This window comes from Amia ocellicauda, chromosome 7, assembly GCF_036373705.1.
Source record: "Amia ocellicauda isolate fAmiCal2 chromosome 7, fAmiCal2.hap1, whole genome shotgun sequence".
Taxonomy (NCBI): Eukaryota; Metazoa; Chordata; class Actinopteri; order Amiiformes; family Amiidae; genus Amia; species Amia ocellicauda.
The window spans coordinates 29,198,794-29,217,487 of record NC_089856.1 but is presented as its reverse complement, the minus strand read 5'-3'; the positions used below and the strand labels follow the sequence as shown (position 1 = coordinate 29,217,487).

Sequence of the window (18,694 nt, the reverse complement as noted above, 5' to 3'; positions counted from 1 at the left end):
AGGCATCAAAACACAGACCCACCAGCGCTCTCTCCACATTTTGCTGTGCACACACATTTGTCTTTTTCTTCTTTCATTTCTGTAATCTAATTGATTTACTTTGCATCTCCCCACTCTTTTTCTTTCATTGATCCAGGCAAGATATCTTTGTATGACCTTTCTGTGGTTTTGTGTGTACAGGGAAGAGTTTCTATGCAGTGCTAAGAATGTTGTTTGTGATTATAGAATAAAACAAATCATCAGGCAATGCCTTTTGTTCAATTCACATTACGTGCCATTAATCCAACATCATAAGCCATTACCATTAAAACCAGCATTGGACACAGGCTCCCCAATGACATGTCTAGGTACTTTTCTGCAACTTAATCATTAAACTGCGGTAGATCATATTGAATAACTTGTTAACTGGGTTGTGTATTTTAAATCCTTCATTAACCTTTAGCCTTATTAAAGTGCTACAGCTACCTTTTTAGTATGGTAGTATTTTATCAACTTTCTATGATATAATTTGATCAACTTCTGTTATTTCATCATCCTGTAACATTCTCTCCCTCCCTCGTACATTTTTTGTCATTTGGTGCAGACTCGATGATCCTGCTGGGCTCGATCGAGCGATCTCAGCTGCAGGGTCTCCTGTCAAAGCAGCTGGGGCGCCCACGCAGGCTGGCATACCTCCGGGAGCGGGCACAGGCAACCAAAAAGCATCTCTCCACCCAGAGCCAGACGGGCAGTGAAGAGGGCAGCCAGCGGGCCAGTCAGGAAGTCCGCTTCCAGGTGAGGACCCCACGGGGGCAGGCACTGTCCCTGCAGCCCTGTTCCTGGGTCAGCTGTATCACGGACTCTACTGTGCTTTAACACCTGAAATCCTTGTAGAGTGTGTGTTCTCCTTTTTCATTTTCAAGTTTGCCTCCTCTCTCCCATTCCCTTTCCCTTTTTTCACTTCTGTTTTTCCCTCGTGCCCACTCTTTTCCTTTCCCATCCTCTCCTCCTTCAGAGCTCTTTGCAGGTGTACACCCCTCTCCCTCGGTTTGTGTGGGTATATAAGGGCTCTTCACAATGCAGTGCACGGTGTACAGGCAGGATGTGCCGTGCATACACTAGTGTTTTCCCTTCTACACGCCTGGGCTGTTGGGCGGATCAATGGAAAGCCCTGCTAAGCTCAGCAATTCGCAGCAGAACATCGTGGTGGTGGTAGTTGGGAGTGTGTGTGTGTGTGTGTGGGGTGGGGGGGGGGTTCCAGTTCTCTTATTTTTCTTCCCCTCAGGGCATTAAACGGAGGAGCCATATAATTTATTGCAGACATTTTTCACAATGTGGTTTAGATTCTCTTTCTCTTTCTCCCTCTCTCACTCCAAGTTTTATTTACTCTTAGCAATTGTGCTTCCTTCCCTGTTTCTGATATTTTTCTTAGCTTTTTTTCCCCCACTAATGAAGTGTTTTTAAGTTTTATTTTCGGTCACCCTGCATTTCTACATCAAAGTGTGTGTGTGTATGTATGTATGTATGTATGTATGTGTGATATATATATATATATATATATACAAAAACATGTAAATCTCCAGCAGTTCTTTCTTGTTCAGCCAAGCGGGGGAAAGAACTGTTTTTGTTTTTTTTTTGGTACCTCCTTGATCTTCTTTTTAATATTTGCCTCTGCCCCTTCACCATCATAACAAAGGTGCTGCAGTTAATCTGATTCATCTCCCCCGGACACCCACGCCACTACGGATGTGCTTTAACACACATACCCCCCCTTCACTAATGTAACATAAGAGTCCTATACGCAGGCACTACATGCATTCACAGTAACTGGATTTAGGACTTTTGCCTCCTACACTCCACTCCCCCGTTTGCACAGCCACCAAATTAAACCTATTCTTGATAAGTCCTCTGGGTGGCATCACTAAGCACACTGAAGCCAGTTAGTGATTGGCTTCCCTTGTAGGAGTTTTGAAGTGGAACATCATGTTACAATAGTAGCAGAGTGTAATAAAGCATACTAAGTGCATATTGAACACATGGAAAACAGGGAAATTGTTGGTAAAAGGGTAATTCATTATGAATTAGCATGCCAGTTCAATGTGGCAGTTCTTTATATATAAAAATATGTAGTTAGTAGTAGCATAAACCGTGTAAGAACAGAGATTCCCCAAAGTACAAAAGTTATGGACCACAATTCTCAGATACCTCCCTGTCCTGTCTGATAACTTTAAACTGGTGCTCTGCTTAAAACAGTCACACCCAGTAAGCAAGACAATAGCAGCGACTGCCAATTCCTCACCGCCTCTAAGGCTTCAATTCAATTAGCTCTTCAAGCCAAAGGATGAAGCAAATTAGACAAAAATGCTGTGTTGCAATAATACAGTAAACAAAACCAATGGTGAGCTATTTTTTAAGAACTGTTTTTAATAGTTATTAGAGTTTTGTTTGTGTTTATCTTAATCTGTTTTTGTCTGATTCTCTTTTGTTGTTTCCTGAATTGCAGTTTCCCTCAAACAATTTAAATTTAATCCAAGTGTGATAAGAGACAGCCTCCCAGTTGATTAAGTACCCAGGACATGAGAAGAAAAGCATTTTTTTAAGAGTGAATCCAAGAAGCATTTAAGTAATGAGGATATTATACAGCACTGATGTGTTCTGTTCAAGGCAGACAGCACCTTAGCAAAGATAAACTTCTGAAAGTCCTGAATACTTACCTAAATTAGCACTAGCATGGCACCCACCAAAACATTACAGAAAGATAAGACCGCACTCGAAAATTATCAGCCAGAATAATGAAGCTGTCACCAAAATGCACGTCAATAAAACTACCGACATCATCTGTTTAGGCCCTGAAAACCAATTTACATTGAATTTTTGTAGCTCTCTTGGCACAAGGCAATATGTTAATGCAATAACGTTAATCAGAAATATTCTGAATAATGTTCTGAGCAATAAAGTGAGAGAGAAAGAGAGATGGAGACTTAGTTGTCTGTCAGTGGGTTGTATTAGTGAAGCAGTCGTTTGTCTCTGTAGATTTCCACAGAGGAGTCCACCTTCAGCCCCACTCGTATCAACTCCCAGAAGCCCCTGAAACCAGCGCTGAAGAGAGCATCCTGCAATAGCATGGAGAGCAATTCAGGTAGGGCCAGGACCTCAGGTTTTCATGGATTGTGTTTTTCTTATTTTTGTTTAGTTTTCGTTCACATTTAATACTTATTTTTTGTTCCTAATAAAGGACAAAAACTTAGGCTGACAGAGATGGCTTTATGAATACGATCTTCAGTATATTTACATGATACGATTCAAGTTGGTGCACACCAGAGTAATTTGACGCAATGAACGACTGACGTCAGCTGCTCTTCACTGATGCGAAATAGGTCTCTGAGATTCTCTTTCCTTTGGCATCACTATTCCCAATTTCTCCATCTGCACAGGACCCCAGGAGAACTCGGGCATCGCCTTAAAAAACCTCTTCTGTGCCAACCCTGAGCCTGAGCCTGTGGAGGTGAGAGTGTACACTACAATTCTCTGATGTTTGGAAAACCATTTGTTTTTTATGTTTTGTATATCCAGGTTCTCACCTGTTTGTAATGCCCAGTGCACACATGCATTCACCCCTCAACCCCACTTCCTGTGTGAGCAGAGCTGCTGATATCTGGAAGTCCTCCACTCTCACACCTGAGCCTTCCCTCACACACAACCCTGTCTCAAGCAGGCATCCCAGAGCTGCACCATGCAGAGGGGCTTCACTGCTAGTCCAGTCTCAGGGCCTAAATACACAGCGCACTTCAAATATTTTTTTTCTTCAATGAATAATGTGCTCCCTCAACAAAAAGTGAATCAACTTTCTTAAATACATGAAATATAAATGTAATATTTATTTTTCCACCACTTTAATTCAAATCTAGCATGAGACAATCTAGTTCAATTTGGAAAATAGGGATCAAATTTGGCCACAGAGCAAAAAAGGTGAATTTTCCTTTTCCACTCAAGTGAAGTTGCAGTATAGCACTATATGTCAATTTGGCCCACTGAGACCCAAACCAGCTCCTTCATCAAACATAATACCCTTCTGATCTCCACAAATAAATCACACGCAATCTGACATAAATTCTCTCCATGAAATTAGTCTACATCATGTATTGTGCACTACAGTATTGCAAACCGAGCTGCAGACTTAAATAGATATCTTCACAAGCCCCCTGCAGTTGAGTGATAATCTGACAGTTCCAATAGCCGCTTTAAATCCAGAGCCTTTCTTCAGCCCCGTATTCAAAAGCACTAGATAAAATTGGGAGTAGGTAAGACAAGTCCAGTGTGCGGACATCTCAATAAATACGGTGGCTGAAGCAAAACCCGGAGAGGATCCTGCTGTGGGGCAGTGGGACTGCTCTCTCCCTCTCCCCTCACTCTGTGTTGTGTGGAGGGGATCCTGCACTCTGAAATCAGTCTTTACCTCCTATCTGTTTTGCATGTGAGCACTGTGCCTGTCCGGCCCTCAGTTTTAACATTGTCTCCTCCTGCCCTTGTTTTTCAATGGAAGAACAATGATGTGTCAGGGGCTCCTGACAACAGGAAGCCCAAACGAGTGAGGATATCCGTTGTGGTAAGTGGCTCTTTCGGTTGGCCAGCCAACCAACCAAGCAGCCAACCAACCCAGAAACCCATACGTAAAATCAAAGCATCTCCTGTGAACAATCATGCAATCACCTTCCTGCAGACATTCACACAGGGACGGCTGTGTCAATCTGGACTGCGCTGTGCCGACTGCCCCTCTCACTGCCTTTCACATTCCCCTGCCAACCTCCCGGACTGTCCACAGCAGTTCCCAGGGCTTAGGCAAAAGGTTGAATAAATATCAAAATAATTGGGCTTGGTTACAAGCTGTTATGAGATTGGGGAAAAACACAATTGATGTCTTTAGTGTGGAATGGCCACAGATGGTGTACGAACACTGAACTTGCCCCAAAGCCCTCTGTCGAGTGAAGGGGCACTCAGCACAGTGCAGCATCAACAACAGCCATGTCATGAGATTCTCCAATCAAAGAATGACTGCAGTGAGGGTAGAACGAGGAAATGAGCCGCAGCCACAGACACCCACAGCACACAAAGTCAGAGCAGAGGGGCCGTTGACGTTGCATACAACTGAACCGTGGAAAGTGTCACATGTGACGTAAGAGACATTTAAAGGAAATCAGTGAACATTTGAGAAGATTGTCAAATGCCAAAACAATGGCTGCAGTCAAGAAATTATCTCTCAAATGACGCTTTGATAATTTGACAAGCTACGCCAGCAATGTTTTATTTGTATATCATTTAGATTGTACATTGAAAAGATTCCCTGCAGTGGCTAGTCCTTGCAGTGGTGTATCAGCTTCTACAGTGCGTTCTGACACTGGTCTCTGCCCTGGCTATATTCCATGTGTATGTGCTAATGGTGTGTGTTCAATGGTGTGGGTTTGGGCTGCAGCCTGAGTCCCTTTCTGCCCATTGCACTGATGCTGTGCCATCTCTCATCACTCTCTGCTCACCAGCACTAGGAATCATCCCATCTGAGGCACCCTGCCTGCCAGGGAGCCACTCTTCCTGGGCACCAGCTCTCCTCTCTACCTGCGCTCATCTGCAGTAGCACTGGAGCAGTGAAATCACTTGACTGATTCACATTACCATTGATCTCCAATGTTTGCAGTCATTACCACCAATTACTGCAGGAAAAAAAAATGTTTTATGAAGTAATATTTAATTTTTAAAATAAATAAAATTCAACATTGGAGTCAAAGGTAAACTGTAAAGTACCTAATCTGCCCCTAAAAGCGTCAATTTATTTTTAAAATCTTTTCTATTTACCATCAGCCACTAGAATAGGTAACCTTTTTGTGCCCCTCTGACATCTACAGTACTTCTGTCACTGGTAGTTAAAGGGTTAAAGGTACATCTATTTTAGTCCTGATGTCTGCTTTAATTGGCTTCATTCTTGAAATAATGTTAAACCAATGTTATAATTCATTACCTTTCATCTGACTTGATTTTAATCTAGTATTTTGTGTTTGTGTTTGTGTTCAGATTTTTGTGTGTATGCTTTGTACCTCATTAACTTTGCTCAAGGGTAAAGAATACTGAAACATACCCGAAAAAACATTTTTTCTGAAAACATAATAAATCCCAGTTCAATCTCCGAAAGAAAGTGAAGTAGATTAATATTGCTTTAGGGGACTTAGGATTTGATAATTTATTATTGTAAAGGTAGTACAGGCATGTGTAATTTTCCAAGTCACAGACACATGGCCAAGAAACAGTCTGAAATTGATAGTCATGATTCCAGTAGGATTAATGATGTTCCCCCGTTTGTTTGTTTAGTTTTGTTTTAATTTCCAATTCTTTTATTTGCATTACCCAAACAGAACTCACCAGCTGTGGAGTTTTATTCTCTTTACAATCTGTTCACAAAGTTTCATCTTGACAAACTGCATAAAGAAATGGATGTTAGGCAGATTTTTTTTGAATTGGTTAATGGGTTGAATTCCTGTGTGTCAGAGAACCCAGTTGGAGTTGGAGTTGTGGGAAAGGAGCATGTCTACATCTAATTGTTTGTTTGAGATTCATTGATCCAGGCACACCTGGCTCCCTACATGCCGTGTTTTAGTGTTTAACCCTCAGCTCGCTCATCTTTCATTTCCGAGGCGTCTGGTGGTTTATAATTGCACTATTGTGGTTCTTGAACTGCTGCTAACTGCTGCTGGCTGCCTGCACGAAGCAGCAGCAGAAACTTGCACAGAGTAGGCAACGATAACTCTTCTGAGCTCTGGATGTTTGAAATAGTCATATATATTTATCGATTTTATTTCTCATGAAAATATTTGTTTTAATGCCCAGATTAAGTTGCAGTGGAATTTGAAATATCCACTAGCTTTCACTTAAAATACCACGTATTCCTGTATTGCTTCTCTCTCCAATATTGCTTGGCAGTGCAATTACCTGTGCTGTGTGCATCGTATAATTGAGTTGGCTGGGCCTCCTTTTGCTGTAAGTGTTCAGTCTTGATGTCTCTCTCAGTAAGCATCTGGAGGTGCTTGGTATTCTGCCGCTTTCTCTGGGGTCCCTCTACCCTGTGATGAAGCCAAATGAAAGCATTACCTTTGTGAAAACAATGCAAGTAAACAGACAGTTGGGTGTACTGCTTCTATTGCAGTAGAGCCATTGATTTTCAGCTTGCATTTTAAAGGGACATAGTTTGGATTCACAACTTAATTCATTTGAATCCTTTTTTTTTTTTTGGACAATTGACCTAAAGCAGCGAGCAATTGATTATTAATGTAGCATCTCAGCAATGCAGTGGGGTGCCGCAGTGAATTTCAAAGCACTTGAAATAGGACTGCAGGGGCGTACTAGTGAAACTGCTTTAATAATGCACAAAAAATACAAATAAACAAGGGGATGTTTCTTTCATTAACAATCTACTATTTGTAATTCATTCTATAGGGAATTGGTTTGTTTTGGGAAATAATTTTAAACTTAATAGCTGAAACTGAAACATTATTGAATGTTTTCTTGCATCAATGTGTATTGTACACCAATATAAATGCGCTAGCATGTATAAGTAATTTCAGGTAATACTTGCAAAAGCCACACGTTTTTGTCTTGCATCAGAAGATTGTCTGAGCATGCACTCCGGTGCCGCTTGTTACATCATTATCTGAAGGCAGTGAGATTAATCAAAATCCTATTTGGAATGCAATGATGGATATGACAATGAAGTCCTTTTTTTTTTTTTTTTTTTGTTTCCCCTCTTGCATAGCATTTCGCATCTCCCGAGTTTTAATACGGATAACTGTACGGCGAGATCTGACAGTCCACAAATTCAATATGGCAAACTCAATCCTACAGATCCGACTTAATACAGGGAGCTCTGCTGTTTAAAGAGCTGGCAAATTGAACACAAAGCTCCCTGCTCCCTCAAAACATGAGCCAGTGGATTCAGTACAGGGACCTTCAGAGTCCGAGATTTCCTAATGCAGAACTCCGTGTGTGCGTCTCTGAGCCAGCACGTTCACTTAGCACAGTCCAGGACATCAGAGCACTGGCACAACTAAGCATCTCACCCCTAGAAGAGAGTCCAGCAATGGGGGCTGAGCAGATTTTTTTTGTTTTATTTCTCTCCCCTTTCATCACAATGTTTTTTTTGTCCTGGTGTGGTTTATCACAGGTCTTGGTAGATGATAGGTCTTTTGTTTACTGTCTGCATGACTTTCAGAGCTTTTTCACGATGGAGCAAAATGTTTTCCACTTTGTTTGGTTTCCAAATAGAGTTTAGCCAAAGTGCATTGTTTAAATGAAAAGAAAAAAAAAATCTCTTAACTACTTAATCTGTAGTTGGGTGTGCACATTTTCACATCCATAATTCAGAATGAATAAATACATACATTAATTGGCAACTTATTTTTATTCTACAAATAAAATGCATCAGATGATGGTTTTTGCTGTGATTTATAAAATTAGCCCCCAGTGTTACACATGCATCTACCACAAGTTCAGTAAACTGCAGTCTGTCTGTCACCTCTCAGGGCTTGTCTGTGCTGGTTTCACAACAACAGGTATCGTGTGTAGGTTTCAGAATGTGCTTTTAGAAGCTGTAAAATGCATATATAGGCACTGTTGTGTGTGCTTGTGTATGAATGGCATCACCTGTTAATTGCAATGGCTTTTATTCTTATTGGTAATCAGCAAACGCAGAGAACTTGTTATTCTGTTTTGGGGAGATCCAATTAATAGATGAGACTCATTAGCACTCATTTTGAACTGATTCTTAAGGTGGTGCAACAAGTGAAATTTGGAGTCGAGACATGCTTCTAAAATTGTGTTTATTACCCCTGCATTCTGTCGTCTCCCTCATCCCAAACACACACAAAAATCTGATTATTTCTTGTTTTCCTTTTTATAAAGATCAAGCCTCCAGGTCTTTTTTCTTTCTTTTCTGTCTTTCTTTCATAGACTCCTGGTGCATGAGTGATTTCTCCTAGGTGAAATATTTATGACCGGTAAATTATATCCATTTCAACTCCGTGAGAAATATCAGACTCCTGCGCATTGCATTTATTTATTTATTTTGGTTCACAAGGCTGTGCTGTCTGCATGTTTTATTTATGTTGCTTCCTTATTGGAGTTTACTTTTCTGTTTTTTATTTTTTCATTTTCTGTCTTTTGTGAATTAGCATTTCCTGCCCTTTGGGCCCCTGTACGTGTCTTATCTGTGCAGTCTGGTGGACAAAACAGTATTGAGAATGCAGGAGCCAGAGGTCAGCCCTTGTCCTAATAACCCTGAACATCAAGGACATTGAAATATATTGAGTGTTGAGTGCGCCAAAAGAACAGTGATTTTCTGTTGAGGGTAAATGCCACAAGGTCTGTAGCTTTTTCTTATCCTTTACACAGGCCAAACCCACATCAGAAACCTTTATTACAAATCGGAAATCGGAAGCCTGGTGTTGACTTTTAAATCATGGTTCTGACATTTGAAAGACCTGAGAAATGTAATCATTTAAACAATTTTATATTTTATCTAGCACCCTTCACAAGGTTGCCACAGAGCACTTCACAAAATAAAAGGACAATACAGTAACTATTAGGCATGGAGGCGAAACAAACATACTCCTATAGAATGACAGACTGTTGTAAATATCTGCTGGTCCATGGCTTAAGGCCTAGGCCTAATGGTTGTCAGTGCCAGGGCTCTAGGCAATATAACCTAAACATGTTACATTGCCAGATTACGTCTGTTGCTATCCAGCCACCCATGTGGAGGGAACAGAAAGGAATTGGGTTAGTGTGGAATACAGACTAGGTTAATGAGCAACATATCCAGAAACATCAGCAACGGGTAGAAATTGCTATAAAGTAGGAGTCTTAGAGGATTATATGCTCTACAGTCGACGGTCTTCCGTAGGTTACACGTACAGAGTGTATCTTTGAGGAATGTGTCCGCTGGAGGCTACAGCTTTGTGTTAATGCAGAGGCTCCCAGACCCTAATGCTATTGATTGAGGCCTGGCTGTGCTGGAGCAGCTGCCTGGAAAATTATTGTGATTGAGTGAGCTGGGGAATGCACAGATACCACATGGACAGGCCCCAGTGTAAGTTAATATGCTAAAATTATAGCATGCCACCCTTATAGGCAATCATTTTAGATTTATCTATGTGTTTCAAGAAGGAATACTCAACTTACTCAATAGGTTATCCAAAGGACTCTAACAACAACCAAGACTCAGTGTTCTCAGTGGAGTGTATAGGGTGTTGGCCTGACCTTGGCCTGAATGACTGCTGCCAAGAGCCAGTGGAATACTATACCAGTCCTCCTGTAGTTTCCAATTCAGTGGGTACAGTTGGTCTCTGCACCCTCTGCTAGACTTTTAGTTAATCCCAAAGACTATGGCATTGAGGTCATGATTGCAAGAAGGTCATGGGAGGTTTTCAGTGCATTTCTCCTTGAACCACAATGTTCCACCATTGGATTTTTGACCTAGAAAGTCATGATCTGGGCCCTCTACACCATAAAATATTATCCCTGCTGATTTTGCACATGACCTCTGTGAAATCTGTTTCTTGCTGAGGGAGACTTTTCCCATTACTTTTAGTAATGCAGTAAAATAAATAAAAGAGGGGAGCCTGAAGAATTACTAGAAATGTAACAATGAGAAACAGGGCCGTTCAACCCATTTTGCTGATCTGGTTTCTCCTAGCTTACTGAAATGCAAAGCCCTGTAGAAAAAATTCACAGTAGTAAGAGTTCTAAGTTAAAATTAATACATTCAAATGAGCAGGCTGTGCTGAACTTTTTTTCTTGTGGTTTGGACCAGTAAAAACATGAGCCGTCTTTACTGCCCACAGTGGACAAGGATTACAGATTTTGTTCAAGAAATGTGAGCATGCATGTTTCTCTGTGTGCTGTTTTTGTCTCTTGTTTTCTTTTCTTTTCTGCCCCCTTCAGACGTTCTGGTTGTTAACCTGTTGTAGAATCTCCTAATCCAATCACAGTTACATTGTAAACTACTTAACTCTGCTCAGGAGCCTTGAGCCCAGAGCTGTACATTTCCTCAGATAATAGTGTAGTGACTTCTCTTCAGCTTCCCAAAGCAAAGGACAGATTTTGCACAGTTCACAGTGCTGATTTCTGCATAAAAATAACATTGCACAAAAATTAGAGCTGCTTCATTTTATTTATTTTTTTAATCATAATGAAAGATAGGAGTATTGCTTAGTCCTAACTTATTTCATAGGCATTTGCACAAGCAGTCGGAGAATGTGTCCATCCTAGTAATCAACTGGGAAACCTGCTGAGCACCAGGCTATAAATGTTTGAGCTCTTTCAGTGGTTACAACAGGGTTTTTCAGCAGCATGCTTGTTCTTAAGTTTTGCATATTGTGTAAAGACAAAATGCTCACATTGGTCATATTTTGTGTAAATTGTTCTGTAATTTTCCCATTGATAGTTTCATTGATTCATTTAGTTTCATAGATAGAACTACAATCAATGCAGAGCTGTTGGAGCAGTGTATCAGAACCGCCCTATAGGAATGGCTTGCTCATGTAAACTAAAGAAATATATACAAACAGCTAGCCAGAGGTCATTGTGATGGATGCATTTCACAACAAGTTTGGGGTGATCCTGCCATTTGTCATCCCATCTGCAACGCCTGCCCAGCACCTGCGTCGATTTGCTTATTGGCAGCATGATTCAGTGTGAGGCATGTCTTATTGATTCGGAGGCTCTGTCGAGAGCATGGCGCCCTGCCTCGCCAATCCCTCACTGTTAGCGTGCTAAACAGCCGACTGCTTAATAACGTGGTCCAGAGATGTCCGTCAGTCCTCGTGTGCTCCCAGTTGCAGTGTCAGGTTGCACGGGAGAGCAGGCTTTGATCTGTGCTACATGGAGTTGAATACTCACCCAGTATTTGTGCTTCCTGCTGCCCTCCTCCCCGTCTCTGATGGAGGCCATTGGGTTAGTGTGCCAGTGAACTGAGGGTGACACCTACGAGCCAGTGCTGAGAGGATATTAGAGTGCAAACTAAAAACAGACACTTTCAGAAAATTGTTTCCTGTTACCTAGAGCATTTTCTATTTGTCACCTAGGAATGAAATAGCCCAGATCAGAATGTGTGCAATGTTTCTGTGCGCCCCATACACTTGAGGCAGGGGTGAGGCAGAGTTAGCAAATATTGCATTCATCAAACGGCTGCAAATTGCTGTTGGAAAACAAATGCAGGTCAACAGAGAATAGCTCTCTTGTTGAACGAAAATAAATATATTTTAAACATTAAAAAGACACAAAAATTGCATGCGATTGACACTTTTTATTACATTTAACTGAAAGTCACAAGTTACAGATGATTAGAATCACATTCAAGTTTATATGCAATCGATAATCCAGCACTAAGACTTGTTGGATCTCTTTCTGTTTTTGTTAGGAAGGCTCATTAACTCACCAGCTCATTCAGTAGTGAGGATTTATTTAAAATCATAACCGCAGGTCAGCATCCCTTCAAATCTGTGGGGGTGATGTCATAGATGTCTTTTTAATTGGAGTGCAGGTTACAGCTGTAAGCAAGAGACCAATGTTATTCAAAAACAGACCGTAACAAGTAAATGTGGGCACTGGGGGCGTGTAGGTGGGAATCCAGAGTCAATACGATAATCTTTCACCTCCACAGGTATCTGAGGTGGGTGAGAGCTTATGGATGTTCCTGGCTTTAAATTTATAAACATGCTCCTGCTCATTAAGGGGTCAGAGGCTGTTATCTGAAACACCTGTGGAGGTTCAATCAAGATCTCTTACTTGAAAAAGTCCACAAAGACACAGACTTAAGCCTGACATCAATATAGGTATTCAGCCATCTCTTGAGATAGAGAGGTTCAGAAAGAAGAGGCTGTCCGTGGGGTTTGTGTTTGGATCTCTGATAATGATGTGTTCAGTTACAGAGGTATCCAGGCCTGAGGTTTTAACCGTGTTCAGCAGGTGAGGTAGAGGGTAGTGAATAGACTATTCACCATTGTGTTGAAAATTATTTTTCCCTTATTGCATAATTAACGGAGCAGCTTTACAGGAGCTGCTGAACCATATGGTAACGCACACCGGTTCTATGTATTATATATTACAGCCCAGTCACGTTTTTACACTTGAGGCCAGGGGAGGCAGGGGGAAGTAAAGGCGTGTGAGCCGGATGAATTAATCATCGTCCTCGGTGTCGTACTGCTGGCTGGAATGCACGAGACTCCAGGACTCCAGGGTCTGAAATTGCCTCCACCCCAGTGCTCCTATTTAAGATTCTCCGAAATGCAAGGTCTTCAACACAATAAACCGGAGCAAGAGCACAGATCTAGGGGAATTGCACAAGTTTTCCCAGAGAAATGCAAGACCAGCCTGTTCACTTTTCAATGCCTGTGTATCAAACTGAAATGAACCATGTCCATCTTTAGTTGTAATGAAATAAGAATTGCTCTTCTTCTTCTTCTTTTCCATCTCCTTCTCCTTCAGTTGTTTACCCTTATTACCCTGGTGCAGTGCAGTCTTTCTCCAGTGCTTAGCACTCCCACTCAAATATGTCAGAATCCATACCTCATTGGTAATTCGTTTTTTTTTTTTTTCCTGCTTAAGCTCATCAACTTGTGAATGCCCCAAGAATCGGCGTGTTCATTATTTGCATCCTTGATATCTTTTTCACATTTGACTTTTGTTTCTGTAGTGTCTGTCAATACCAATGCTTTCTCATTCTCCAGCCAGGGGTTAATCCTCACTGTTTTGTGCCATTCATTCCCAAATCATCTGTGTTGAGATACCGTAGACAGATGTGTACGTGTATGTGTGAGTCACAGATACAGCTGAAACAGAGGTGAGATCTGTGCCCTGATTGTGCTCTCTGCTTCTGCAGGATGATCTGGACGTGGAAGATGACATGACTATAAGAGAGGTAAGGCCAAAGCTTCTGCCATTACTGCTGTCTACCAGATCCTGAGGCTTCGAGTAGTACCCATATGTATACCAAAACAAAATGCAGAAGTAAACCGGAGCAGTGAGTAATATTATGAAAATTACATGGAAATTAGCAAATTAATGCCTTAGAAAGGGCAATACTAATCTCTAATTTCTTTTTGCCAGTGAAGACAATCCCTAGAGAAAATAATGTTTTTTTCCTGTTTTGTTTGAATGTAAACAACCATATAAATAAATAATGACACATGCACAGTTAGCCACAGGTAGGTGTGCAGTCAAATATTAAAGTGTATATGATTGCCCAGCAGAGGGCAGTGCAAAGCAGCTCAGTTGCAGTCCAGAGCAGCCTCTCTAGTTCTTAATGCCCCTGTGGTTCAGTTTAATTTTGGCAAGTGCGTGGGTGCAGGCAGCCATAGCCAGTGATTTGCAGTGACTGTGTTGTTCCAGTGGACTGGGCCCATATGTGCCTCTCATGTGCAGGAGGTATGCTTGGGGCCCTTTCTTTCCTTCGTTCTCTTATTTTCTCTCTTTATATATAATCTTTATCTACCTATCTCTCCCTCTCCCTCTCTCTCTCTGTGTGTTAATACACAGCACTGAAGTGGCGCTCATTCTCTGTCCACCGCCCACTCTAATGGGTGTGAGGTGTAGGGGGTATTCGATGTAGAATTACCCTTCTTAATATTACAATAAGAACTGAAGAAAGTATCCTGGTATAGTAAGCACAGTGGAAGTATGGTGAGGTTTATTCTGACAGATTACATTATATAGTAAAGTTAATAGCACAGAAGGACCTAGGAAAGCATGCACACAAATCAAGAGAGCAGTGGATATTTACAAATGAAAACCATAGTTAAAGTGCATTATTTATAAATGTAGACTGTATATAGACTGTAAGATTTTTGGCTTTTCAGATTTAAAAAATGTGCACAATACATGCAGAGTTAGACTTGGCAATATCATTAATTCAAATAGTAAATGAATGAATGAATGAATGAATGAATGAATACACCATGAAAACATTTCAAACATTTGAGAGATCTACAGAAGTTCAATTTCGAATCACTTGACTCTGAATATACTTGGTAACGTCCAAGTATTTTGACTTCTGCTGAAATTATTTTGGCAGATCTGAAATGTATTGAAGAGTTTGAGAGTCGGGCAAGGAAGAAGTCAGTGCGTTGATCACACTCAGGAGTCTTTATTCACAGAGGCATGGGAGAGTACCCGTCCAGGCAGTCTCCCCGAACAAAGGATTACAAGCAGTTTTATAGAAGCAAGCGATGGGTGTATACACACTAAGATTCTCCAATCAGGAGGTTACACAAACTCAATATTATCTAATGAAGTGATAAATCAGCATCTGCACACTTCGCTTCAGTTCGTTATATACATTCTCTCTTTCTATACGTATACAATACTTAATCTCTTATTGCTTGCAGGCCCTTTATCGCTTAACTGCAAATTTGTCCTCCTTCGTAGTTATCCATCTTGTTTGATTAACATTTTCTCAGAAGCAGACTGCTGCACCTGGTACTATAACGAACAAACCTCTCATTATTCCTAAGACCTGTAACTTTCTAGATAGTTTTGCAACTTACAGACTTCTTCAGTGCTTTTTGAAATGTTGTAAAATTTGCATGATTATTCCCAGGTCCGTAACTGATTTCCTCTGCAATTATTTTTGGTTATGCAGTTCATGGCCACATTGAGTTTCAGGAAGATCACTCTATTTCAGCCTGATCCCTGGCAGTGAAGTGATGTGAGAATGGTGCATCTGGTTATACAGGTTGAGTGTGTATGACGGCAGTTTGAGCTCCCCAGCGCAGAAGCTGTGGCTGAACAACCATCTCCCAGAACGAAACCTAAAGCCAGCCAATTGAATTAAAAATTAAAAACAGCAGGCTAAGATAGCATTAAAACGCCTGCATGATTAAAGCACACCAGAGCTGTGCAGAGTGGGAGAGTGCCAGGGAAGGCAAGGCAGGTAGGGAGTGTTCCGGTGAGGAAAAGGGAACAGCCGAGGACGGTGTTAGTTAACATCGCCAGGCACTCTGGGGAGCTGGAATATCAGTGAACTGGAGATAATACTCTCCTTACTGCATGCAGTGCTCTAAAAGGGCCACATTCTCAGTCTATAAATTAATAACTCTACCTAATGCATTTCACAATGATATGAGTTTAGGATGAAGATACCCCACAGATATCATACTGAGCCTTTACGGTTCTGTTCTTCCTGTTCGAGACGCCCTATGAGAGTTGATTATCCCAGTTCTGAGCCTCTTAGTAGGAGTTAGTTTCAGTTGCCCTTTCTACAGCAATGTCAGTTTTGGTCAATCTACAGAAATACTAATGGGACAGATGTGAAACTTGCTGTATGTTTTGACCTATATTCAGATTGGATTTGTCGCACAGTTTGGTCGCCAAATTGGATTGGCCAAAAATATTCAGAGATCTTCTGTGAAACCACTGGGCTGATTGAAAATGTTGTACACATGACCTTGGCTAGGTCCTCTATCAGATTTGTTCAAGGGAAGTTGATTAAAAAAAACAAGATGGCCACCATGAGCCAATCAAAATTCAATTATGCTTAAATTGCGAGGTTTTTTTTTTTTAGTTCAATGCCCATAATGGCCTACATAGGGCAGAACTATCTAGAATATGGATACGCCACGGAGACACAAATCTGGATCTGGTTCAAAGCTGAGTCAGAAGACTCAGAAGATACTGAACTCTTTTGGAGAACAGATTTTGTTCAAACTTTAGAAACATTGGAACCATTTCAGAAAACTGAATCCATTTGGACTGTTTACTGCACTTCTAGACATCCATTCAGGTGTTTGAATCTATTTCTTTAAAAAATAAACATCCTCCTTTAACACGGACAGGCGAGCTGTTGTCTGTCATTGCTCAGTGCCCCTCCCCCCACCCCCCACCACCACTCTTCTTCTCCTCCCTACCCCGGTATTCAACCAGACATCATTTGAGATTAATGCAGTTTTTCTGGATTATGTATTTGAACAGTAAATCCCCATAATCCTGTCTGCTTTCCAGTTGAGAGCCAACACCACTGTGAAAGGAATAGAAGCTAAAGTGGGGGAAAAAAAAATCCCCACACCCCCAGCAGATACTTCAGGGATTACTCCCTTACATATTTATTTGTGAATGCTCATTGTTTGAGGCAACCCTGAGGTGGGAGATGTCATCTTAGCTTTTGAGGGCAGGAAAATAAAGTAAAGAAAAAAGTAAAGTCCATTTGAAATCTGCACAGGTGGTCTGGACATAATTATAAACTGGGTAATGCCTGGGATTAAATCTTGTTAATTAACGTTTTAAATGTCTCTTTGATTAGGGCAGGAACATGTATTGCATTCATTTGAAAAATATAGGGACTTGACACATGAGTTCATACCAATTTCAGATCACTTTAAGATATCAGTGTGTTACTCAGTTGAATAAATGGAATCAGTTGCTTTACCTTCTGCCTCAACAAGACTAGCTAACAAATGATCACACTTTCTTTTTTAAATTTTGACATGGTGATACATGTAACCCATATTACAGCTTTTAGGAACCTTGATGATAAAGACCCTTGTTTTTTTGTTCATTCTATTTAATCTGGAATATTTGTTTCATGTCATACCCTCCCAATCTGGAAACACCACATTGTTAATCAACAGCACTAGGAATATATTAACCTAAGAATGTTTACAAATGAGAGAAGGCCATTAAATGCAACCTCTGCACCCTTTAGTAGGTATTTTTTAATGATCCAAAGGAGTTGGCTTCCACAACATGGTGAGCCCAGGGGTCAGTATTGTGAAGAGAGATTAAGATATCATGGCCTTCTTTAAGAATAGTCTTGAGTGTGCAAAGCCTTGGGACATCTCACTGAAAGTTTGGACTTTTTCACAAGTTTGGGCCCAGCCTGCACTCTGAGCAGAGGCTTTTACTGGTTGTGTCAGCTGGGAGCCCCTTTATGTATTTATACTGTTTGATAATCACCACTGTTATTCTCAGCAGTCTAATTACAGTTTGTTTTGTTGAATTTCTTTTTTGTCACTCTTCATTTTCTCTTCCTCTTTTTATTTTTTGTCTTGTAAAAGGTCAAAATATGCACATAATCTATCTGGTCTCAGTGAAGTGTATTGATTTCATATCTGCCGAATAATTTGTCACAGTTTATGAAATGTTCAAGGTTGATCAATCCTGACAGTTCGCAAATGCTCCTCTATCAGGATCTCAGTCCAGCCGGATAAATAAAATGTATTAAAACTGGGGAGCAAAACTGTAAGGCAATTCCAGATTCAGCAGCCTATATTGTCTGCTTCTAAACCTGTGCAGAATTTATTATTATTATTATTATTATTATTATTATTATTATTAATATCTATCTGCCGGTCGCAAAGGCCTCTCCTCGAACACGGAAAATGTAGATCCATGCTTTAATAATCTTGGTTTTACACAAGCAAACCAATTTAGACTAAACTGCTTAAGCAGTGACTGTAAACAACTGCAGTTTCAGACTGCACTCAAGAATATAAGCTGTATTTTGTTTATTGTATGTTTTTTTTTTTTGTTTGTTTGTTTTTTTTTTTAATCAGGATGCCACAGGTCTTTTCTCAGTGGAGACCTGAGAGTGGGAGTTAGGCGAGCAACAGAATGAACATCAGCAAAATGAGCTGTAATTTATAGTATGCTAGGAAAGTTGGTAAGAGATTTTAAGGACAAGGTA

The 18,694-nt window shown here is 40.7% G+C and overlaps 1 protein-coding gene across 2 annotated transcripts in view; it reads left to right on the top strand.

The window, feature by feature from the left end:
- Positions 1 to 18,694, top strand: part of LOC136753166 (chloride channel protein 2) — a 177,411-nt gene that overhangs the window by 147,613 nt on the left and 11,104 nt on the right. The window contains exons 17-21 of one of the 2 annotated variants that reach the window (XM_066709051.1): positions 584 to 774; positions 3,013 to 3,118; positions 3,414 to 3,484; positions 4,523 to 4,585; positions 13,898 to 13,936. In XM_066709051.1, coding sequence (XP_066565148.1) covers positions 584 to 774; positions 3,013 to 3,118; positions 3,414 to 3,484; positions 4,523 to 4,585; positions 13,898 to 13,936 — 470 coding nt within the window. The remainder of the gene's footprint in view (positions 1 to 583; positions 775 to 3,012; positions 3,119 to 3,413; positions 3,485 to 4,522; positions 4,586 to 13,897; positions 13,937 to 18,694) is intronic. The other variant, XM_066709052.1, reaches the window with a different exon arrangement.